The following is a 25,823-nucleotide window of genomic DNA, read 5'->3' as shown; positions in this document are numbered from 1 at the left end:
TGAGCTCAGACGAGCGAATGAGAAGATCAAAATTTTTCGTCAATAAATGAGATTCGAAGTCGCGAAAATTACCTAACCTTTGACGAGCTTCTACAAAACAATTGCTACTGTATATCGATCTTTCCATCACCTTTACAGGTAATGAAGTCGTCTGCAGATGTCTATCTAACATAACCATTTGAGCGAAATGCTGAAAATAATAGCAATAACGATCTGGGTTCTGATACATCAAATCTAGAAGATTAATTCCACCTACATCTCGATATTCCTCAAGAGGTTCTAAAAGTGTACAGACCTGGCGATCTGCTAAAAACCTCTTGGTGAAAGTTGTTTTTCCGCATCCAATATTTCCTTCAATAATAATCGTAAGCGGTCGAGTTTTACTCAAATGAATTCCGAAAGGTAAATTCTTCTCCCAATCGATAACCGACTGTAAAGAAGGCCAAATCGATCACAGTCGTCAAGGGTGTTCATTTGAAGATCTAACCTCGAAGGATGTTCCTGGTCTTGGAGAGACTGTTCCAGGCTGATCTTTTTCAAAAGGAGCAAGACGATCCAGGTGAACCACTTTCTGACGCGAATGAGGAGATCTTCGGATTCTATAAACAACATCATTTATCCGGTTAACCACTAAGTAAGGGCCTTCCCAATTTCTTTGTAGCTTTGGACATCGTCCTTTCTGTCTTCGAGGTTAAAAGAGCCAGACAGAATCTCCAGGATTAAATTTTAAATCTCTGGCTCGAATATCATAACGAGTTTTCAATTTATCTGAAGCCATAGAAATTCTATTTCTAGCAAAGTGATGAATTTCTTCTAAACGTTGTTGTAATAAAAAGGCATAATCTGTTTGATGTTGTCTTTGCACAGGAACAGGGCCTTTCTCTAAATCTGACGGAAGTCGAAGATTTCTTCCAGTAAGCATGAGGGCTGGCGTCTGCTTCGTCGTCTCATGAATCGCAGATCTGTAAGATAAGAGGAAGAAAGGGATCCAGGAGTCCCAGTCTCTCTGGTTCTGCTCTACGAAGGACGACAAATACTGTAGTAAAGTCCGATTCAGACGCTCTATCATGCCGTCAGATTGCGGATGCAAAGGAGTTGTACGAGTTTTTCTAACCCCTAAAATCTGAGTAACCTCTTTCATTAAGGTTGACTCAAAATTTCGGCCTTGATCAGTATGAAGTTCTAGAGGAACCCCGTGTCTACAAATAAACTCTTTAACGAATGCCTGTGCTACAGTAGAGGCTTCTTGATCAGCGAGAGGGACCACTTCAGGCCACTTAGTAAAATAATCAGCAATAACCAAAGCATATTTATTTCCAGAATGGGTTATCGGAAGAGGTCCGAGAATGTCCATCGCTATTCTTTCAAATGGAGCTCCCACGTTGTAAATTTGAAGAGAACTTTGTCCCTTCGCTCGAGGTCCTTTCTTTGCCGTGCAGATTCGACATCTTCGACACCAGTCTTCAACGTCCATCCGGCAACAGGGCCAAAAGTAGAAGTTGCGAATTCTGCCAAGAGTTTTATTTGACGCGAAGTGTCGGCCTGCAGGAGAATCATGATAAAGAGCAAGAATCTCTGGAACTTGTGATCTGGGAACCAAAATTTGCCACCTGATTTCTTTCAAGTCTGCAGATTCCCATTTTCGGTATAAAATTCCATCAATTAAAAGAATAGAGTCCCATTGAGCCCAATAAATTTTCAAATCTGGCTCGGCTAAAGATATATCCTGCCAGTCTGGGCGAGTTTCTGCTTCTTTCCAGGACTTCACTTGATTCAAAGTGTCGTCCTCTTGTTGCGATTTTCTCCATTCCTCCTGGTTATTTTCGAAAGAAATCTTCCGTATTATAAGAGAGGGGTCACGATTTTTCTCTAATCGTGCACACTGTTTACACTCTGGCATTTCCTCGCAGGGTCTACGAGAGAGAGCGTCGGCGTTTCCATGATGAATTCCTGCTCGAATACGAATATCAAAATCGTACTGACCGAGCCTTTCTAACCATCTAGCTACCTGACCTTCGGGAGATTTAAACGAGAGTAGCCACCTGAGAGAAGCATGATCTGTACGTATCAAAAATTTCCTACCGTACAGATAATGGTGAAAATGTACTACGGTCTTAACGACAGCTAAAAGCTCTCTACGAGTGACACAATAATTCCTCTCGGTTTTACTCAAAACTCTGCTGAAATAGCTTATCACTCTCTCCTGACCTCCCTGAATTTGTGACAGAACCCCGCCTGTTCCTGAAAGAGAGGCATCCGTATCTAAAATAAAAGGAATTTCGACCTCAGGATAAGCTAAAATCGGCGAAGAAATAAGATTTTCTTTTAATTTCTTGAAAGCCTCTTCGCATTCCGGGGTCCAGTCAAAAGGAATCTTGATTCCGGTCAAATGATGGAGAGGTTTAGCTATACTAGCGAAACCTTTTACAAATCTTCTGTAATACGTACAAAGGCCTAAAAAGCTTTGAATTTGTTCTTTATTCTTAGGTGTCGGCCAAGAAGAAACCTTCTCTATTTTAGATGGGTCGGTCTTCACACCTTGTGCTGAAACGATACGTCCGAGGAAGCCTACTTCTTTCTGGAACAGATAGCATTTTTTCGGGCTCATTTTCAGACCTGCTTGCTTCAGCCTAGCGAAAACTTGTCTGAGATTTTCAACTTCTTCTTCAAAGTTCTTGCCAAAAACGATTATATCGTCTAAATAAACGAGGCATATTTTGCCAGTGAGCCCATGGAGAACAGCTTCCATCATTCGTTCAAAGTTAGCCGGGGCATTACTCAAACCAAACGGCATAACCTTGAACTGCCATAATCCTCCTAAGCCCGTAACAAAAGCTGTTTTTTCTTTATCTAGAGGATCCATTTCGACCTGCCAGTATCCGCTGTGAAGATCTATGGTGCTGAACCAAGTTGCGCCAGCTATCAGGTCGAGTGTCTCGTCGATTCTGGGTAGAGGGTAAGAATCCTTCTTCGTTATATCGTTCAGCTTTCTATAATCGATACAAAATCGTTTAGATCCATCCTTTTTGTTAACAAGGACGATTGGTGAGGCCCAGGGACTAGACGATGGTTCAATCACATCGTTCTTTAGCATGTCTTCCACAAGCTTCTTCACCTCTTCTCGGGCGTTGAGAGCGAGTCTTCGAGGAGCTTGTTTAATTGGTAAACGCTCTCCGACGTCGATCTTGTGCTTGACAGAAGAACATTGGCCCTTATCACCACTATCTTTGTCGAAAGAATCTATAAATTCTAGCGAAAGAGATTTAAACGATTCTACCTGAGCTGAATTTAACGAAATCGAAGATTTCTCAACAAGGCTCTGTGAATGTGAAGGGAAATGTTGTTGCAAATCTTCCTCCGAAAGTTCTATTTCTCGAATTCTAGGAGGGGTCCAATAAATTCCATTTCTATTTGTACAAAGAGTTATTTCGCGATTGTTTGAAGCTAGTGAATTTCTCTTAGTCGAGATAACACAGTTATGAGCTGTAAGAAAGTCTATTCCCAAAATACCTTCATCCTCTATGTCGCTATAAAAACCTTATGTGGAGAGTCGATACACCCAAAAAAGTTAATTTGGACAGTAACCTGTCTCAAAATCGGGGCCGTCTCTCCAGTGGCTGTTCGCAGAGAAAAAGAGGGAACAATCTGGTCATCGGATTTAAAGAGATCCGATCGAACTACGGTTACTTCTGCGCCCGTGTCTATTACCCATAGACAATCGACGCCATTTACAGTACCGCGCGCGTAAAAACCAGACTGTCGTAGACTTCTAATTAAAAACTGTTCTCTAAGAGGGCTTTCACTCTTAACAATCTGCGATGATTTTCGCCCTGACAAATCATCTGAAATTAGTTTTTTGGGTGAGTTCCTGTTGAAGAACTCGATTGAGGATTTGCTTCCCCTATTTCTATATTTTTCTTACGCCAGTTATAAGAGTTTGGATTCGAGCCTTGCATCGGTTCAACACTAATTTTTTTAATTAGAAAACAATGATTGGCGTCGTGGCCTGTTTTTTTACAAAATATACAAGTCAAGCCGGTTTGACTTGTCATGACCGCGTTCTTATTTACACGCTTGTTTTGCTGGTTTTGAAAAGAACCTCGATTTCTTAGTTTAAAATTACTATTGTTATTTTTATTTCTATAATCTTGAGGTGTTGGCTCCTCCGAGTGTTCAAAACTTCGTCTTTCTGAGGTGTTTTCGGACACCTCAATCTGACGAAGCTTGTTCAGCCCAAAATGTTGTTTCCTCATTGCCTCCACCTCAAGGGCTTTGGCCGTTGCCTCCCGCAGAGAAGTGAGGCCCGACGTTCCAACGGCCATTTTAATTTCCGGATCATTGATTGCATTTAAGAAAGCTTGTGTTGCTAATAAATTACGAGATGGCTCGTGATCTGGCAAAGCTATACGAGAAAGCCGTTCAATATCTTGACTAAGAGACGCGAGGTCTTCGTCTCGTCCTTGTCTTCTTGTCTGTAATTGTGCCGTGTACAGTTTCGTCAAGTGGTCATTTCCATATCTCAATTTGAGTGCAGAACTAAGTTTCTCATAATCGGAAATTTCTTCCTCAGACAATGCCGTTAAAACATTCAAAGCCGGCGTTCGAAGACAAGAGGCAAGACTGTGGGCCCTCATGGCGGAGTCCCACTGGTTATGTTTAGCAATCGTATTAAACTGACGTTCATAATCTGCCCATGGAATCTTTCCGTCAAAAATTGGCGGTTTTAAAGGATAAAGAGGTTTCTCGTTAATCTGAGAAACAACCCCAGGAAATCTCGAATTATTCAATTGATTTAAATGAGAATATCGAGGCTGAACCTGAGACAGAGGCTCGGAAAAACCAACCTCATTATTCACTCTTGTTCTACTAATTGGAGATTCATCTACCCCCCTAATAAAAGGCACAGACCTTGATTCAGGAACATCCTGGGATCGTCCTGGATGTTGGACCTCCTGAACAGTAGGAACGGGTACAGGAGAGGGAACAGGAGAGGGAAGCGGAGTAACAACTCTGGAACCTCGAGGAGTGACAGCCGGTTCTCCTGAGCCATTCACCTGATGAACAGCCTGAAGAGCTGCCACAGTTGTCCGGAGTAGTTCATGAAGACTAGTCTCGGAACGCTCTTGAGCTTCTCTATCTAGCCTCCGCTGCTCCAACTGAGAGGCAAGCTCCCTTTCTCGCTGTTCTCGTTGCTCTTGAAGCAACTGGACAAGTTGTTGTTGTTGACTAGCCGTATCCAGAAGCTGCCGTTGATATCTTTCGGCGGCTTCTTGTTGTTGGCTCATAATCCTTAGTAGGTCGATTTGTGAGACTGAGACCATCGTAGGGACAGGTAAAGAGTCCACTGAAGGTGCACAAATAGACTCGGGAACCCGCGGATTTTCGGTGATGGAATGTTCTTCTCCGCCACTTTCCCGACGACGAGAGCGTGTCAAACGACTGCTACTCATAGTTTATTTCACGCACTGAATCGACTCGATTAATAAGAACTCAAGATCCCGCTTCTGACACCAAATGTAACGTACTTTGACGTTACGTTAATAAAATATGGATACGCGAGTTTACTTATTATCAAATCAAAAGAAATCAAGAGCGTGAATAAAATATCGTGAAAAATGCTTTTAATGCAAGATATGTGTTTCTCGTTTAAAGTCTGAAACAAGACTGTTTTTACAATAATGTTGGTTGGCGCAGCAACCTTATTCTTTTTAAAGACATAAGAGGTTTATAAACGTCTTTTATCTATGCTGACTACTAGATCATTAAAGAGGGGGCAAAACGGGTGATTTCACCCTTTGTAACAATATAATTATATAGTTATAGCATTTATATAAATTTAAAATGAATAGTATTTTAGATGTAAGTTTGATGTAGTTTTAAGCATTCGTATCACGTAGTTGTATAATGCAAAGAGTATGAAAAACAATTTAAATCAACGGAATCTGTTAGGTGATAAAATATGTTGGTTCTCAATAAGCATTCTTCCCATTTTATGTGTGCTTGATATAAAATTGATCCACGCCGCACGCCGGATAGTGAGATTGTCGGCGCGCGCACGCGTCTCCGCTCGATTATTGATATTTAAACAATAATCTGCATTAATTCTCTAATTTGGAACTCAACTATCTTATAGGAAATTGATCAAGGAATACGGTTGTATTTTTTTTTTTTTTTTTTTGAATTTTACAGCGCAGTTTCGATGACGAAAATCGTGTATGAAAATGAGTTGTTCATAATAATATAATTTAATCGTTGCTATTATAAATTTTGTAGCAGCATGAAACGGAAGCTCAATTCCAGCTCTTTCGAATGAGCCCATGGACAAATTGATCACGTCTTGGTAGCTGCACGAGCCAAAACGGCCCAACAAATAAAAAATCGGACGGGAAATCTTCTTACTTTTTTATTACTAAGTTATTACCACAATACTAAATTTATTACCCCTACTATTGCAGCGTAATCGTCTTGTGGCGTAGTATTGGTCATAGCTGCACCAGCCATATCGTAACTTACCTACATTTCACACCATTAAGGTGTACCCAACGTGAAAATTTTTAACCTTTTTATTACTTTTTGAGGATATCAACCAAACATAAGGAATACTAACCCACGGGGGGGGGGGGGGGGGTAAACAACTCTTAATCTCTCATTCCCTTATTCCATGAATAAATCATCTTTCAGGCTAAATACTGACCGAAATTGATTACATTAGACGTTTGTTCGCACCTGTAGTCATATAGTTATGTGCCCTGAAGCATTTTCAGACATCAGCGGTGCAGTAGGTTGCGGTAATAAAAATGTGCCCCGGAAACGTCCGTTTTCACCGAATTCCGTCAACATCTCGCGCAGCTGATATTTTTTACCCACCTATTATGATCTTTAAAGTTTCGAAAACCCACGCACCTTTTTCGTAGGAGTACCGAGAAGCATTTTCGGCCATTTGGGGTGCAGTGGGTTGTTGTAATAAAATGACTCACGCCAAAAACGTCCGTTTTCATCCAATTCCGTCGACACCTCGCGCACCTGATATTTTTTACCCACTTATTATGATATTTCAAGTTTCAAAAACCAAAGCACCTTTTTCGTAGCAGTATTATACGAAGTTGTGTTGGGAAGCATTTTTGGACGATTTGGGTGGAGTGGCTTCTGGTAATGAAATGACGCTACCCCCATTAACGTCCGATTGCACCTAATTCCATCAAGATCATGTTTTAATCAACAATTTAAGAAATTAAAATGTTGAGAAATCAAATAGAGCTACCAGAAAACTTTTTTTCTAGCGTTTCGATTGGTTTAATTTCTTATCACTGAAAAATATATAAAATCAATTTTTTCCAATCTTTTACTCCGATTGTTCAAGAGATTGCTATAAGCAAACGCATTGTTTATAACATTACCAAAAATTTGTTTTCGACAATTGCCTTGTCGGTGAAAACAATGACGTTCAAGAAAAAAATCGTTTTTTCAAACAAATTTCCTATAATTTGAAAACGCATTTTTAATTAACAATTTTTAGTCGTCGCTAAAAATTAATATGAAGGAACCATTTTTTCTTTAAAAATCATAATTTTCAGTGCACTTTCATATTCTGTCAAAAAAATGTCTTGCTTCCTTTCTTAATTGTTTATTTAATAAAAAATCTGTTATAAACAAATGAACAACCATACTATACTTTTCTTTAGATGCTACCAAAAAAAATAAGAACAACCATGCACGACTTTTTGATGAAAATATTTTTTTCCGATTTTTTACATAATTTAAAATATTCTCATATCTTTGAGCTTGCCATTTGTTTTGGGTTATTCATCTTGCGATGCGTATAACTTGTAAACTATTACCAATACATCGAAGACTTTTCAAATCTTTTTTATACACACATTTTTTTCTACGTCAAATAAATTGAGTTTTTAATCAACGCTTCAACTCGATTATCTATTGACGTATTTCATAGCCGCGAAACAAGATCACGCCAAAGTGAAACCACTACTATAAATATGGATAATTACAGCGATATCTAATAGCGTTTTTCACTGGCTGCAATCGTGTGCACTGACTAGAATTTCTGTAGCTTATTTGTAGTCCTATTGATTAGGAATTAGGAAAATCGTAATCAGTGCACGCCAGTGCACCTCAGTGAAAAATACTATAACTTTGCAATGCACCATCAAGTGACACGTGACAATCATACTTGACCTCCTTGTATCAAGTTATAACTATACGAGATCATAAAAAATTTCACATCTAAGATGGAAGATTTATGCCGGTATTCATGAACGTCTGTAATATGTAGCTGTACGGCTGTTAAATTTATTTGTTTTACATGTTTTTTATATCTATATATATATGATACAAAAGAGTATAACGGACCATTATGCGTTCATGAATACCAAGGACAATTATGACATCGCCGATTATTTATTTATTTATTTTTTTTTTTTAGGTTTGTATATGTTACTTGACGATGGATTAAAAAATTAGATATTATTGCCATTTGTCATATTCTTGTTGCATGGTTTCACACTGCGCAATCTTGCTTCGTGACTATGTGTCGCAGTGCATCTGGAAAACTGCTATTTCGCTACTAACCAGAATGAATTCCAAAACCATACTACTGTTTTAAGTAACTCGAGTATACAATCGTGCACACATAACCGCATACATCCCATAGGATTTTTGGCAAAAAAAGGATTAAACAAATGAATCTATGTTTCAGGATTTCATAGTTTCATCCTAATATATATAAAATTCACGTGTCACAGTGTTTGTCACCAAACTCCTCCGAAACGGCTGAACCGATTTCAATGAAATTTTGCATACACATTCGGTAGGTCTGAGAATAGGTTTATAACTTTTTTCATACTTCTTAGTGCTATTGTTTAATAAATATTCTTCATTTATTAATTTTTGGCATCGCTCGATAACTGCACAAGTGATAATTGCTCATCACCGGCTGATACCAGTTTAGCCCGCCAGGTGTCGCTGCTTAATTTAATAATTTTTGGCATCGGTCGATAATTAGCCCGCCAGGTGTCGCTGCTAGGAGACTCATACACATTCGGTAGGTAATTTGTAAATGGTAAATAAATAATAAACGAAAATACACAAATAATTAATTAATATACTGCTTTTCATCATTAACTAATTGGATTTCTTCGATTTAAGTGTTTAGTACAATGCCAGCAAGACGCAGAGGAGCTTCTATAGCCCGTCACACACCTAGATCTGCAAGCAGGCGAAATACAAGAGCCCTAAGAACAGAAGACCAAATCCAGCAAGATAACACTCATGTGCTTGAGAACATGGCGCGATTGCGTCAAGCTGAATCAGAAGATGTACGAGCTGAACGAAATGAACGAAGAAGATTAGAACAAAGGCAATCGCGTCGTCTTATAGTTGGCAGATGCAGAGCGAATGAACAACAGCGCCAACAGGTGCATCGATTATTTACATCTAATTCATTCCTGCGTCTAGCATTCGAGTATGAGCACGATATTCAATATTATGCTCATTCAAAAGTGGTAATTGGTGCTATGGACAAGGAATGTCCGCATTGTCATGCTCTTAAGTTTAAAACTGAGCCACCTGGAATGTGTTGTTCGTCAGGAAAGGTGCAATTACCTGCAATTGAGACACCACCTGAACCATTGAACGGTTTACTTATCGGCACGGATCCAGATTCTAATCTATTCCTAAAGTCAATTCGAACATTTAATTCATGTTTTCAAATGACATCGTTCGGAGCAACAGAAATAATTAGAAATAATGCTATCAATGGTCAGCAATTTAATTCAACATTCAAAATCAAAGGCCAAATTTATCATAAAGTGGGCTCATTGCTGCCAATGCCAAACGGATCACCTAAATTTTTACAAATTTACTTTATGGGCGGTGAGGATGCACGTGTAGATGCACGTTGTAGCTATAATAACCTCGATTCATTTTTTGCCAGACGCATCGTCAGTGACCTGGATTCCCTATTGAATGAGCACAATGAATTGTTGAAAATATTCAAATCACACATGCACAAATTACAAAGTGATAATCACGCTATTGTCATCAATCCGGATAAAACACCTGCTGGAGAGCATATTCGTAGATTTAATGCACCTGTTCTTGACGATGTCGCTGGAATCATGGTTGGCGATCGTACAGCTAAACGAGAAATAGTGATTCGTAGAAGAAATAATAATCTACAGTTCATTGCTGATACACACCGTTCATATGACGCTCTCCAATATCCGCTAATGTTCTGGAAGGGACAAGACGGGTATTGCATAAATATTAAACAACGAAATCCCGCAACAGGTGCCGAAACGAACAAGAATGTTAGTTCGAAGGACTATTATGCGTATCGGTTGATGATTAGACGTGATCAGGACAACGTTATTCTACGATGTCGTGAGCTTTGTCAACAATTCATGGTCGACATGTATGTAAAGATAGAGAGCGAACGATTACGATACTTGCGATTTAATCAAGAAAAGCTGCGTGCGGAAGAATACATTCACCTGCGAGACGCTATTGTCAACAACGCCGATGCCGCTCAAATCGGTAATTCTGTCATTCTACCATCATCATACATCGGCAGCCCACGTCATATGCAAGAATACATACAGGATGCTCTGACTTACGTGCGCGAATATGGGCGGCCGTGTTTATTTATCACGTTCACATGTAATCCAAAATGGCCGGAGATTACATCTTTACTATTGCCTGGCCAAAATGCAGTACATCGTCATGACATTACAGCACGTGTGTTCAAACAAAAATTGAAGTCTTTGATAAATTTCATTACAAAACTACATGTATTCGGTCCCACACGTTGCTGGATGTATTCCGTTGAATGGCAAAAGCGGGGATTACCTCATGCCCACATTTTGGTTTGGTTAATCGATAAAATACGACCTGAAGAAATCGACAGTATAATTTCTGCGGAAATTCCAGATCCGTCTACTGATCAAATGCTGTTTGATATTGTTACAGCAAACATGATTCATGGCCCATGCGGCAATCTGAATCGTACATCGCCTTGCATGGTAGATGGAAAATGTACCAAAAGTTATCCGAAAAATTTCACGAACGATACGATCACAAATGTTGACGGATACCCCATATATCGTCGAAGAAGTTCCGATAATGGCGGGCAATCATTTGTTAAAAATATAAACAGAGTAGAAATTGACATTGATAACCGTTGGGTGGTCCCATATTCGCCTCTGCTGAGCAAAACATTCAATGCTCATATTAATGTTGAGTTCTGCAGTTCAGTAAAGAGCATCAAATACATTTGCAAGTATGTCAATAAAGGCAGCGATATGGCTGTATTTCGAGTTGACAATATCAATGCGAATGCTCCTCCGGTGAATACTAACGATGAAATAACGCTTTACCAAATTGGTCGGTACGTCAGCTCCAATGAAGCCGGTTGGCGTATCTTTGGTTTCCCAATTCATGAACGGGATCCAGCAGTTATTCATTTGGCCGTCCATCTTGAAAACGGCCAGCGCGTATATTTCACGACCGAGACAGCGATCGATCGTGCTATAAATCCACCAAAAACAACACTCACTGAATTTTTTGAATTGTGCAATCGTGCGGATGTTTTTGGTGCGTTTGCACGGACATTGCTGTATTCAGAAATACCACGCTATTTCACATGGGCTCCAACAAAAAAATGGATGCCCCGCAAGCAAGGCACGCCGATTGATGGATATCCCGGTTTATTCAAATCAAACACCTTGGGGCGAGTATTTACAGTCAATCCAAGGCAGACTGAGTGCTTTTATCTTCGCCTGTTATTGGTTAATGTCATCGGGCCATTGTCATTTCAAGATATACGGAAAGTGGATGGACAACAGTATCCAACGTATAAAGATGCATGCCATGCACTCGGCTTGCTGGAAGACGACAACCAGTGGGAATGTATGCTTGCTGAAGCGGGATTGAACTGTGCAGCAAAACAAATTCGTCTACTATTCGCTATAGTGTTGACTACATGTTTCCCGACCCGAGCAGAGACATTATGGGACAATCACAAAGATTCAATGACTGATGATATATTGCATCAACATCGTACACGGTGCAACGATCTAACGATAGTTTTCAGTGACGCTATGTACAATGAAGCATTGATTGCTATTGAGGATCTTTGCATTACCATTGCCAACTTACCACTCAGTCATTTCGGTATGCATTCACCAAATCGAAATGCATCTGATTTAATGAACACTGAATTGAATCGTGAACTACAATACAATACTGCAGAAATGGCAGCGATTGTTGCTCGCAATGTCCCACTAATGAATGAAGAACAAAAAACAATTTACGACCGCATCATGCTCGCAGTTTCGGCAGGACAAGGTGGTTTCTTTTTTTTGGATGCACCAGGTGGAACTGGCAAAACATTCCTTATTTCGCTAATTCTCGCCGAAATACGATCAAATAATGGCATTGCATTGGCTGTTGCATCATCTGGCATTGCGGCAACTTTATTGGATGGAGGCAGAACAGCTCATTCAGTATTTAAACTGCCGCTAAATATTCAAAACAACCCAGACGCAGTGTGCAATATAAAAAAACAATCTTCTATGGCCACAGTGCTTAAACGTTGTAAAATTATCATCTGGGATGAATGCACTATGGCGCACAAACATTCGCTTGAGGAGTTGAACAGGTCATTGAAAGATATAAAAAACAACGACAAACTATTCGGCGGCACTCTGTTACTCCTTTCAGGTGATTTCAGACAAACACTTCCCGTTATTCCACGTTCAACATACGCTGATGAAATCAACGCGTGCTTAAAATCATCGCCACTGTGGCGTAATGTTGAAAAAGTACAACTGAAAGTAAATATGCGCGTTCAAATGCTTCAAGATCCATCCGCTGAAACATTTTCAAAACAACTGTTAGATATCGGCGATGGAAAAGTTGCTAGAGATGAAAGTGGATGCATAAAATTACAGGCTGATTTCTGCACAGTCATTGATTCGCAAGATGCTCTCATTGACCAGATATTTCCCGATGTACGCAGACAATACGCAAATCATGGGTGGCTGGCAGAGAGAGCAATTTTAGCAGCAAAAAATGTGGACGTCAATGAATTGAATCTTAAGATTCAACATTTGTTATCAGGAGAATTGGTGTCATACAAATCTATTGATACAGTTTGCGATGACACCGAAGCTGTAAATTTTCCAACAGAGTTTTTAAACTCATTGGATTTACCAGGCATGCCACCGCATAATTTACAACTAAAGGTTGGATCTCCGGTTATTTTACTTCGTAATTTGAACCCACCACGGTTGTGTAATGGCACGCGATTAGTCATTAAAAAATTAATGAAAAATGTTATCGAAGCCATCATTTTAAATGGCAAATTTCGAGGTGAAATTGTATTACTGCCGCGAATTCCTATTATACCCACAGATGTGCCAATACAATTTAAACGCCTTCAATTTCCAATTAGATTGGCATTTGCAATGACTATCAATAAGTCTCAAGGCCAAACGATGTCTGTCTGTGGTTTAGATTTGAGCACATCATGTTTTTCACACGGACAATTATACGTGGCGTGCTCTCGAGTGGGCAAACCATCCAGTTTATTTGTGTTGGCGAAAGATGGAATAACAAAAAATATTGTACACTCTGTTGCATTAAAGGATTGATATTGTTTTTTAGTAATATTGTCATAACTAGCGATATGTATATAATTTTAAAGAATCAATTTTAATAAATTAAACAAAATAGTGTTCGGTGTTTTGTTATTTTTATATTCCGTCACCGTTCACAACGCTCCCTACCTCTTTCACTTATATACCACATCCCTTACATACTTACAATAAGTTAGTTATTTTTTTCTAGAAAAATATTCTCTAGAAATAATTTATATGACAAAACAACGTTTGTCGGGTCAGCTAGTATCCATATATTTTGCAGTTGTATTGACCTGCTATTCTCAAGTTCTAAATTTTGCTTTCGAACATGATTATCGTTTTATCATCTCTGATGATCAACGTTGAAAGTAGTGGTTCAAACAACGCATACCATTAGTCGATAATACGTAGTTTGTTTACCTGACACGTATGACTTTAAAACGTTAATTCTACATCCTACGATCATGTAAGTAGGTATGTCTGTTTGTATGAAGTATGGAAGCATAACATATAGTTGCTCTGAAAATGATGTAGTAACTTCCACTTTAACGATTTAGTGAAATGTACGCTACTTTATCTTACAATAAACAATGTGGACTTTACTCCATGCCTTAAGTCAACTTGTGAATCTTCTCAAATTTGGCGTGTCTAAACTTCATGCAAAATACTTAACAGTATCATATTTCAGCATTGCCCAAAGAATTATCATGTTAAGTCTCTAATAAGTAAGCAAATTTTCAATTTCAGACAATTACACCGTAAATTTACCGAATATCTAGCAATTTACTAAATTTGGAAAGTAAATGCTCTTGTCAATTTATTCAAAATTGTATTGTGAGTGCGAATTCTGAAATTTTAATCTTATTGGTAAATTTTCAATTACTGTATTATTTGTCATTCCTGTGTAGACTGTACATTGTATTCATGTATAGAAATTCGTGAACTCAATTTATTAGATAATGGGACGATTTCGTCGAAGATAGGTCATTGTTAGAGGAAAAATTTTATTGTAGCGACGTTTCGGTAAGACTGCAGCCTACCATCGTCAGGTTATAATATGACATCCTTCAGGCTTAGATGTTACAATATAACCTGATGATGGTACGCTATAGTCTTACCGAAACGTCGCTACAATAAAATTTTTCTTCTAACAATGACCTAACTTCGACGAAATCGTCCCATTATGTACGTTGTATTGTGAATCAAATAAAGTCATGCTTTTCCACAAAGTAGTTTATCGTAGTAGGTAGGGTGTCCGACTAATAATCCGAACATTGCGAGCGCACGGGGTTCGAGCCCAGGTCGGGACAAAATAATGCATTAGGTTTTCTAATAGATCTAAAATGGGTTTTCAACAATTGTAAGTGCCGGCAAATTGTTAAAATATAGTCTCCGTGCTTACGAAAAATCATTAACATTAATTCTCCACGGATTTATAATCTATTTTGTTTCATTTCACAGTTTTAATATACATTTACGATGAAAAACATTACTGTAGTACGTATTAAAATAGGTTGACAAAGGTAAAAAGTAATTTTCATCTACCATCATCCAGTGATAGTCTTGAAGTTCATGTGATACGTATAAGACACGTATCTCATATACATTAACAACCGGGTTACTATTATACGTGATTCGGAATGACGTACTTACAACGTATAAATATGACTGATATACTCATACAAATATCTGTCTTAAAAACCTTCCGACAATACCTATTAAAATCGGTTCATAAACGTCAAAAATAACGTTTATGTGGTGGATATTCTAAAATGACTACATTTCTTCCTTGCTTCGTTGTAGACTTGACCTTACATTTTTCGGTGGAAGAATTGCGATTCAGGATGTCTATAATAGTTTCTTGCAGTTCGAGCTATTCTGTATTTTTGAATATAATCCGTATTTTTGAATAAGTGCTGCTTTTCGTAGAGATATTACATTTTAAGTAGGAATGTACGATGATAAAGTTACTTCCGGTATTCACATTAATCAAGGCCTACCACTTGGAGCTTGCACTACAGGATTTGCATGCACCTTGCATTTTATGTACACTTGGGGACAATGAATCTGAGACGGCTAATTTTTAACCCTAGACAGTGATGTTGGCAACACAGAGAAACCTACAGCTCCATAGTGGGCCGAGCGCAAAACAAACTCAATCTCAATAAACATAATATAACCCATGACCGTCGAATCTAACCTTAAAATACCGCAGGGATAATGACTAGTTGGATTGACATGGCCATGGGTTATGTTATGTTTATTGAGATTGAGTTTGTTTTGCGCTCGGCCCACTATGGCGCTGGAGGTTTCTCTGTGTTGCCAACATAACTGTTGTGACGATTCACTTTAATAAATGAATAAGGGGCGCGTAATTGTAGAAATAAAAATTGTAAATATAGGTAAATCATTCATTCGTCTATCCATTCATTCGCAAGATTAAAACACGCCTTTTATGCATAAAATGTTCATTGTAAAATGTTTTGTTTTTCTTATTATCCCAATGCGTCTATGACTGTTATTCTTCTTCAAACCACCGTTTATTTGTTGTTATTTTTGTTTTACTTAACTTTGGTTCTGTTTATCAATGTTGAAGTCAGTTTAGCAGTTTTCACTTTCGTAGATGGCTTTTCACTTTTCCTTATTTGTAAAAATCGTCCAAGGATAATAGAAATGAGGACTACGAAGTATTGAATCAACGTTGTTCCTTCGGCGTCTTCTCGTAGTCTCTTTCCCGCGTTACTGTGAATGCCGTCCCCCCACACCATAGTCGTCCCGAATGCCGCGTCTGGCTTGTCACCGTACTATCTGACTCTCACACTGTTTAATGTAAAAAATTAGCCGTCTCAGATTCATTGTCCCCAAGTGTACGTACGTGACTGCGTGGGTGGGTATGTAAATGAATGAGTGTTGATGCGCATGTGTATTTAAACTTACGTATCATATATGTATACCAACAGAAATCAGGTACCTGTACCAGGTGCTGATCCAGGACAGATTTTCGGAAGCGGGGGCAAAAAGATAAAAAAGGTCATGCAAATTTACACTGCAATGCTTTAAAATAATGTGGAACGTAAATACAAAAATTTCGTTAAACGTAATCTGTAATAGAGTACGCCTCTTTATGCAAAATCGTATACAGTGGAAGCATAAAGCGGAAAATACAAGCGTAGCGTAGCTTGTATTTTGGTCGCAGAAAACACAGGAAGAAAGTTAGTTTAACTTTCCATGTAGCTTATTTTTGTACAAATATCTGACAAAATTGAAGCATTCAAGATCAGGAGGTTTACTAAACATTAATACGTATACGTATTAAGTCGTAATATTTAAAATTGAAACGCACTCATGATAATATCTGAAACTTTCATACATTTTATTTATAAACTTCAAATTAAGGTTTGCTGCCGTGTGAAAAATTATTGTAGAATACTGTTTTAACAACCAACACTGGAAAGGAGTCAATACCAACAGCCATGAACCAAAAAAATAGTACCTAATCACTTTTTTCTAGAGAAATTACTATGGCAGTAGAAATTACCTATGCCGTCGACATTGAAATGACATTTACATAACACAAATATGTTTGAAAAAGTTCGAATAGTACCGTTGATAAGTACATTTTAATAGTTAGGAATTGAGATGAAAATTCGGAAGTCGACAAATATTACTTTTCAGCAAGGCTTGTGTTTCAGAGAAATACAAGATATAATGGAATTAATCGGTTAAGAATTCCAAAATTTTTCGGATACTTGTATTTTTTAAAACCACGGTGAAATCATTGGCCTCGTGTACCAACTCGCCCCGGTCTTTCTTACTGTCTAATGAATCTTTGTGAGAATACTAAGAATCGCTAATTCATAATAAATCATTGCAATTGTGCAAAATCTTGACAAGTTTTATAGTTTCACGATTTCCATTATCTCCATGAATGTATTGCGGCGTAATGTGAATAAAATAATAAAATCAATTTTGAAGGCTTTTCATGGAGCAATATATTGCAAGCAATATTTTTTTTATAATAAAGGGAGAACTATAACACAAAGTTATTTGCTGAGAATTGCTGAACAATGAAAAAATCTGTCCACCAACATTTGAACTAATTGCGTTTCAGAATTTTTTGACGCTCACGGGACAGTTGGTGGAATAGTGCACGTGCGAACTTACCGAAAAAACAGACAGGCATCTTCGAGCACAACTGATATTTCCATAATCGAGTAAGCGAGATAGCCACACTCTGGTTTGAAGGAGAGAGATTGAGCTAAGGGAAATATAGTAACAAATTTTGCACACACTCTTTTTAACACAGAAGTATTATTCGTGTATCTCTCCAGCACGTACACTTGTATTTAGAACCAATTGGTACCGTGCATTACCTACTTTTGTTTCACGAATCGACAGTATATCTGTGCTTTATATCAATGCATTTCCAAGCCACTTCTTGCGATACCCTCTGCTAATATCCACAAAGCCATAACCTACGTATTTCTACATGAATCAAAGGTTGCACCTGTGATTGCCCCATGTATGCTTCGTAGAGTGAGGTTCGAGGCTAACGGTAGAAGCTGTTTGCTGTATGCGATCACGCGTGGTTATAAACATCAAGTAACCACAGGTCATTAATAGATCAACTCCTGAGCAACGTTGCATGCCAGGTCGTGAAGAGAATGGCAAAAATTCAGTTGGTTACTCTCAGGAGTCACAGCATAGATACGAGTTTGGCGGTAGAAGTCGATATTTGCGGCATTTTAGCCGGTAACAGGAGGTTGTCAATCTCTGTCTGATGCAGCAGGCGAGAAAATACCAAGTATTTGCCAGTGTGTCGGTTTATTATAGGACGACTGCCGAATCAATATTGGTTGAAAACGTCAAGGATATAATGAAAATTCTCCCCCAGGTCAGAAAAACCGTGTTTTCAGCAGAATTTTTTTGTCGATTTTATACATGCATTTAAAATAATATACAATATTACACGAGGAACCGGACAAAGGTTTTCCCATGTTCGCCATTAATATAGAGTAGATTGTGATAGTTGTTAGATTTTTTGAATGTCACTGGGATTTGAAAAAAAATCAGAAAGCAGAATATGCAAAAATCCCATATTATTCTGATGGGCAAAGGCACCCCTTAGAATAGAGGGCTTCGGTTGGGCTCATAATTTTTCTCCGTCTATTTGAAATCAAATTATGTACAGAGGCTACTGTACATGTTTACCACCGTTTTTTTTTTCCAAATAATGTTTGAAATTGGCAAATCCGGTATGTTTTTTCTATTTTTGCTTGTAGGATTAAAAGTAATTACGCAATCTTTGTACTCCGATGAGAAAAGTTGTAGAGAATTCAAAAACCTTCAAAATGTAATTGATTAAAAATTGTATGATTACGAACCTACAATTTGAGTACTCTGAGGAAACTTGAAGCAATAGCATCTTTAGTGTTGACTTTTCGTGAAATCTGATGGCAGATTCAAATAGCAAATCTAGAGCTACCCCAAATTAAAAAAAGAACATGAAAATCGTTTCAGTAGCTTCCAAGATAATGAAATCAAATGATTAATAATGCTTGCCTTGCGCTTCTATTACTAAATACTGCTTCCCCGCGCTGGTATACCATACGCCCCGTCTACTAAGCTTCTTTCGCGGGCTCGAACGTTTATCCCTATTAGTTCAGATGCATCTTTCACTTATTTCAGCGCATAGTAATGACATAGCATGAACAGATGATATATAGTACAACTATCTACTTTAAAAATTCGTTCGAAAAATTATGATCGGACCACTGTTCGAGCAAGTATGCATTGTGCAAGATGACGAAGAAAAAATGCAATATGTGCTGGTGCGAAAACCACTCATTCGAGAGTGCCTGTCTTTCACACACGTAACCCACATGTTATTCACTATTATTTTGTGGAACGCCTATTCTATAATTTATAAATTGGTAGAGCTGTGTATTTTTCAAAAAAATAACTACTTTTACGATTATTTTCAATTTTTTACGCTTAACAATAGCCTGACTGAGGCGAACTATAGCTAATTTTGAAAGTCGTTTAGTCTTCCATAAATTTTCTTGTGAAAGTCCAAAGTTTGCTTCACTTGTTCCGATTCTGAACAGAGAAAAACTAAATAAATGCTGATTTTGCCGCTTTTAAACCGTGTTTCGGGGAAAACAATTACACTGAAAAACATCTACGTTTTGATCTATAAAATATATTTCAAGTCATGGCACAGTTCGTTTTTGGGTGGGTGTTATTTCATGGAAAAATCCCTTTTGCTTGGTTTACCATGATTCCCTATATAAATTCATCTTAAAACCCTGTTTCAAACACAAATGGCTCGTGAAGCAGCGAAACCAAAAAGTATTCGCGAATTAAACACTCCAGTACTCTTTATACGCTGTAACGTGGCGTTTTAGAGCAGCCCGTCACAAGGGCACAAAACTGAAGGAAACCACCAGAAAACGCGTCCCGGGAAGGGTACTTCAGCCAAATTCGATACAAAATAAGCAATAAGTACTAGTAACTAATTCGTTCTCTGTAAATTCTATATTTCGCGCTCTAGCGCAAACAAATAAGGTACTAGGACGACCATCTGGACTACCGAGGGATCAACAGCTACTGATAACTACCATTTCCGGCTCTCGTTGATTTTGTCTACCGACCGCGACGGTCTCATAAGACTACAGTGGCTACTTTGGTGGGCTTCTGTAATACCTGGGTTAGCATCTATCCGAATCTCTCGTACCACTTTGACTGCCGGCGTATAGGGATGTAAAATCCTCGCGACAGTCGAGGTACCAACTTCTCAAGGAGAAACCAGCCGCCCGCTTTCCCGGACGTCGTAAAGATGGCATATAGGGTAGACCGTAACCTGCCCTCTTCCGACTTACCAGCTAGGTGCCGGATCGACCCCTAAAGTACCATGTCCAGTTTGATACATAGACTTATATATAAAATAGACTGAGCATTAGGTCAGTGCGAGTGTCTCCTGAACCTCGATTCCCCCGTTTTTGGTGCTATCCTTGTCTAACACCTGCAGTTGATACTACTATCTCTTTGTAGCGATCTCGGGGTTGGGATATGTGAAATGGGTAAATGTATATGCGTAACAAAACGCACATAGCCAAGCTAGCCGGCTGTTTCGGGAATTCAGCCTATCGGAAGATAAATAGCAAGACAATTTGGAAACATTTTTTATTTAGTGTTAAGCATTCCTTACATATTTTCTTTGAAATACATCTATCGAAGGTATTTTAACAGTAGCCGGCAAAATATCATACTGTCGTATATGCAAAGTAGAATGTTATCATTTCATGTTTCCTATCAGCACAACCTTTAACTGCCCCTCGCTTGCTTTTCTCTTTCTCTCTAGCGCTTGGTTCCCCTATCATGGGCGGTATTGCGAGAGGAGTACGGCGGAAAACCCTATAAGAGAGAAAGAGACAGCACCAACAACAACATGCGTTCAGGGGACGAGGCAAATAGCCGGCGTGCTTAGTCTATTTTATATATAAATCTATGGTTTGATAAAGCCCTCGTTCTGAGGATCGACACAGCCTTCCTATCTGTAAGGACTTTAATGAACGGAGCCGTAATCCACGACTTAGAGTTGCATTAAGAGGGAGCCTGCTTTAGAGGCTTCAAAAAATCAGTTTTTTCGAGGATTTTTTTGGGAAGGAAAGAAATATCCGATTAAAACGAAACTTTCAGGGTTTATTGTTATGTATTTCAACAGTCTTCTCAAATTTTTTCATTAGGATACATGTCATATTATGCCTGGTACAAGTATTTCACCGAGGTGTCTCGAGTATGCATTTGTCGTGCGGCGGGAAAGGTGCAGGTCGCAATTTCCATCTGAAACAAAGAAACCAAAAAAATTTTTACTTCTCAATAGTATAGCTTCTAGTTAAACCAAGAAAATTGCACAAAAAATTAAAAATTCAACAATTTTTTGCAAATCAAAAAAAAAAATTCATTTTTCTTGGAAAAAGAATTCACTTTAGATTGTTTGAAAAGTGGGTTAATCTTAACTTTCTTAAGGTTTTTTAGGTTCAACTAGAAAAGAATTTCATCCCGAGTACAATGCAATTTGTCTCGTTTCGATAGGACGTTTAGTTTTTTCCCTATCTTTCCCGCTAATTAGGAAAAAGCGTAAAAATGAAAAACGGAGAAATCGTGCGTCAAAGTTTTCGTACATAAAAAATCGTAATTTTCTTGAACTTACCGCATTAATATGCTAATCAGCGATTCCTGGTCCATAGAGTTGCCCTTCAGACTCTTCAAAAAACTGGTTCAAAACTTCAAAAAACTGGTTCAGACTCTTCAAAAAACTGGTTGAAAACTTAAAAAAACCGCTCGTATACCTGCTCGACGCTTGCTCACTATTTCTTCTGTAACTCCGAAAACATTTCGAATTTGCGTCTGAAATTTTAGGGACACATTCTTGGATAGTTTGGGAAGACATTCATGCAAAAAAAAAAATCGATTTTTTGAAGCCTCTAAAGCAGGCTCCCCCCCTTAAACCGCCATGTGAGTGCATGGTCTTCTTGATATATAGTGGGCAACTGACCACTGCCTATACGACAAAACCGGTGGAAGCGAACACAGAGTTACAGTCAGTCGCATCGTTTTCTACTCGGTAACTTTGACCGGGAGGCATCCTACGTACATGTCTCTGTCAAAGGATTCCCGAATGATAGGCAATCTGGACAGTAAGGTGAAGCAACTGAAAAATTGTGAGAGTTGGTGTCAACGATAAAATCACGGGCAGCACATTACGCAACATCTACCGGTAATCTCCGAAAACGTATGACCAAGTTGTAACCGATATTCGCCACAGTGGGATGACCTAATTATGTTGAGAAACAAACGATAAATCACCAAGAAGAAAGACCACCTGACGACAGCGGCGAGATCGGCGAGCCAGACTGTGACCTCCGTGTATTCTACGCTCGACGTTACGGTTAGAGATTTCCTTCAGTTAATTTTCCTCCCTTCTTCCTGATTAAACTGCTATCGTTCTATTGATTGTTCTATCGCTACCGTTTATCTATCACTCTTTATCGTCTTGCACTATCGTTAACTTCCTCCTTTCCTGTAAATTATGTAATGTTCCTTCCTTCTCACCTTTTCTTTAGCTATTCATAAGTTTTATTTGAGGTAAATTCAGTGGTGTGTCCCTGACGTCACCAGCCAAGGTAAGGCTTTTGTGTTTGTATACTATCATTACAAAGTTGCTCATAATTTCTATTTTCTTTCTTATCGTATTTATCTTTCTTGGTTGTATCGTGTGATGCCAGTTTTTGTGTGAATCATGGTCCACGGCTTTGAGTTGCAGTAAGCCGCCGTGTGACTGCATGGTTTTAATAATTAATTAATTTCGTGTCTTTTAGCGACCTCGTAACTACCGAATAAGTCATTCTTTTTTAATTGTGAATTTTTCTGGTTATCTGTAAATTTCTATTAGTCTGCTTCTGTAATCTCTATCGTATCTTTAGCTATATTGACTTTATTTTTCTCTTCTTAATTTTTTGTGCTAGTAGTGCTGATTATATTTTATTCGTTGTATCGCCTATTATATTTTATTTAATATTGTACCTATTGTATCATCAATCGAGTTCTTTGGAGTGTACCCAAGCGTAAGTTCAGCCGCTAAATACCACCGTACTTTTTTTTATTGCTATTGGCAATTCTGTATTGTTTTTACTTACTATTCTTTTCTTTGTATTTTTCTGCAGTAGGTACCGTATTTATTTATTAATTTAAGATCTGCGAATTATTCGAGATTTTATTGTAATAAGGTGTATTTAGTGTGCTTCTTCATTTTGCAAACCCTTCTCTGAATTTCTCACGCTCTCATAATTTTGCATTCTCTCGAAAATTATATTTTAAGTTTTATTTGTGTAATTTCTCTAATTTCTAAATATTGTAAATCATTAATTCTATCGTCTATGAATAACCCTCATGTAAACTGTCTCTTCTACTTTACAGTCAGTCTCGTCGAATCAACCGATTTCGTGAATTGTTAATGAATGTCAATCTTTTTTGTTAGTTAAAATCTATGGTAAAATCTGTCTTATTCTTTTATTATTTTCTCTCGAGGTATTGTTATTTTGTTATCTATCGATTGACAATAAAGTTTTCACTCTCGCTTTGAATTAACAGAATAATAATTCGCGTAGCGTCATTCTTTGGAAATTGGGTAAAATCACGTCGACCAATGACGTGTAGTTTTAAGTAAATTCTTGCATTATCTAGATTCGCGGCAGCGAATCGTCGCCAAGATATAAAGGCGAAAGCTAGCCGAGAATATATTTACCAGGCCTAACTACTTATATGTTATATGTCAGGAACGCGTGAATATTTTTAAATGAATCTTATACAGCTGGTAGTTCCGGCCGATATAACCTTAGTGAGAAAGATTGATCGAAATCTGTCAAGTGGTTTCCGCAGTATTAGCTCTCAAAGATGATGAAAATGAAAATTATTTTCCTTCTTCTCCACGCCAGAGCACCTTGTGAACACGATTCCGCTCGAACGCGTTTATGAATCGACTTTAAGTTTTAAACACAGATTTTTGGTATCGAAATCTCACCCCCTATTGGTTTTGGTATAAATCTGAATCTATATTCGGCCGGTATAATATTATAAAGTTGCGAAGTGGGTTGATAAATCAAAATGGGTGCTGGGTAAAGCAGTTATTAATTAATAATGCAACAGGCCGATGGCGCTGCCCGCGCTGCAAACCGTTTATCTTTACTGTACAGTTTGTACCTTTTCTAATTATTTTTAACCAAAATGGTCGCCTCATGAAGCTGTCACGTTGTCGACCGTAAGATATTCATGATGAATTATTATTATTTAGTTATTTACATGTTATCCAATATTGAAATAAATTTGGAAACTTCGTGAAAATTGGTCACGCTGATGGTCTCATAAAATAAGTGAGTGAGTGAATCAGTGATCGATTATTATTAACCTTTAGAGAGCCGGCATTTTTCCCTTGAAATTCTATATTTCTTAGAAGTATGATTTTTGTCTATAAACAGTCAACACGTCCAGTGGAGATTCCGATTTATCTACTGACTCCTAAAAAAGCTAGTCCAGCCCTCTAAAGCTCAATTATTAGTGGTATCTGCATTAAGGGCTCATCTGATTTTACAAAATGGATCGTCCGAGGTAGGTGTAAACACAGAATCGAACCAAAGAAAAGACGAAATATTCTGCAATCGGATACAAATTCGACAAACAGCCTGAATAACAAACACAATATAATCAGCAACATTTGTGACATGCATACATGGCTATTAAGCAAATGCCAAGAAGAATGTTGTTCGCACGTCATGAATCATCAGATAGAACAATGCTAACCAAAGCTACTGGAAGAATACTCACGATGCTTCATTCAAATCAGACGGTATGATACCTCGTTAATTCTCATTAGATTATATTTATACACATAACATTTAATATATGAATAGCTTAGCCTCAACCTCTTGATCTCTACCAAATGCATGACTTGTTTGTTTATTAATTTGTATTTTTAGTATGTATTTGTTCAATATATTACTTTGATTCAGTGTAACACGGTATGGTACTTATCATTGATAAAATGAAACCTTTTCCTTGCTTGTTTGTTGTTTCGTTTATTTCACAGTCATTTGGACCATTCCTATTCTGTTCGGATCCATTGGAACTTTTAAATGTTAAACTTCGACAAGCCGACATTCCAAAGAGAAGATAATCGACAGCTGTGCAAAACTCAACATTCTACCCATCTTATTGGATCAAACCGATTGTCATCAGACTACTAAGCATTTACTTCATTCATCTGTTGTTCAGCACCACTAACTACTCACCAAGAAGAATACTGTACATTTGCCAATACTTAAATCAACGGTACGCTATACATTTTCATATTGACGGAATCACCCTAACCTCATATGATATTTACAAACACAATAATAAGATGAAGGTGAAGTTAATAACGTTGCTGTAACGATGCATGTTTGTGAAAAATCGTCACTTTGCACCTGTGAGAATGGACAATATTTAGTAAACCATGATAGATAAAACATACTCCCACTTTGGAAAGTCAGCTCCCTGAAAAGTCATTCTAAAATTGGGCAATGATACTTTTTTCCTGATGTATTGTTACAATAACATTATTAACTTCAG

General features: G+C 38.0%; 2 protein-coding genes across 5 annotated transcripts in view; one reads left to right on the top strand and one right to left on the bottom strand.

The window, feature by feature from the left end:
* Positions 1-25,823, bottom strand: part of LOC124307480 (dipeptidase 1-like) — a 1,861,010-nt gene that overhangs the window by 1,819,678 nt on the left and 15,509 nt on the right. The gene's annotated exons all lie outside the window — the stretch shown is intronic.
* On the top strand, positions 10,020-13,485 carry LOC124307292 (uncharacterized). Its single transcript, XM_046768814.1, has 2 exons — positions 10,020-13,259; positions 13,429-13,485. The coding sequence occupies exons 1-2, from the start codon at positions 10,020-10,022 to the stop codon at positions 13,483-13,485; spliced, it is 3,297 nt and encodes a 1,098-aa protein (XP_046624770.1).

Source organism: Neodiprion virginianus, chromosome 6 (genome assembly GCF_021901495.1).
Source record: "Neodiprion virginianus isolate iyNeoVirg1 chromosome 6, iyNeoVirg1.1, whole genome shotgun sequence".
NCBI lineage: Eukaryota > Metazoa > Arthropoda > Insecta > Hymenoptera > Diprionidae > Neodiprion > Neodiprion virginianus.
This window is presented reverse-complemented; position numbering and strand designations above follow the sequence as displayed.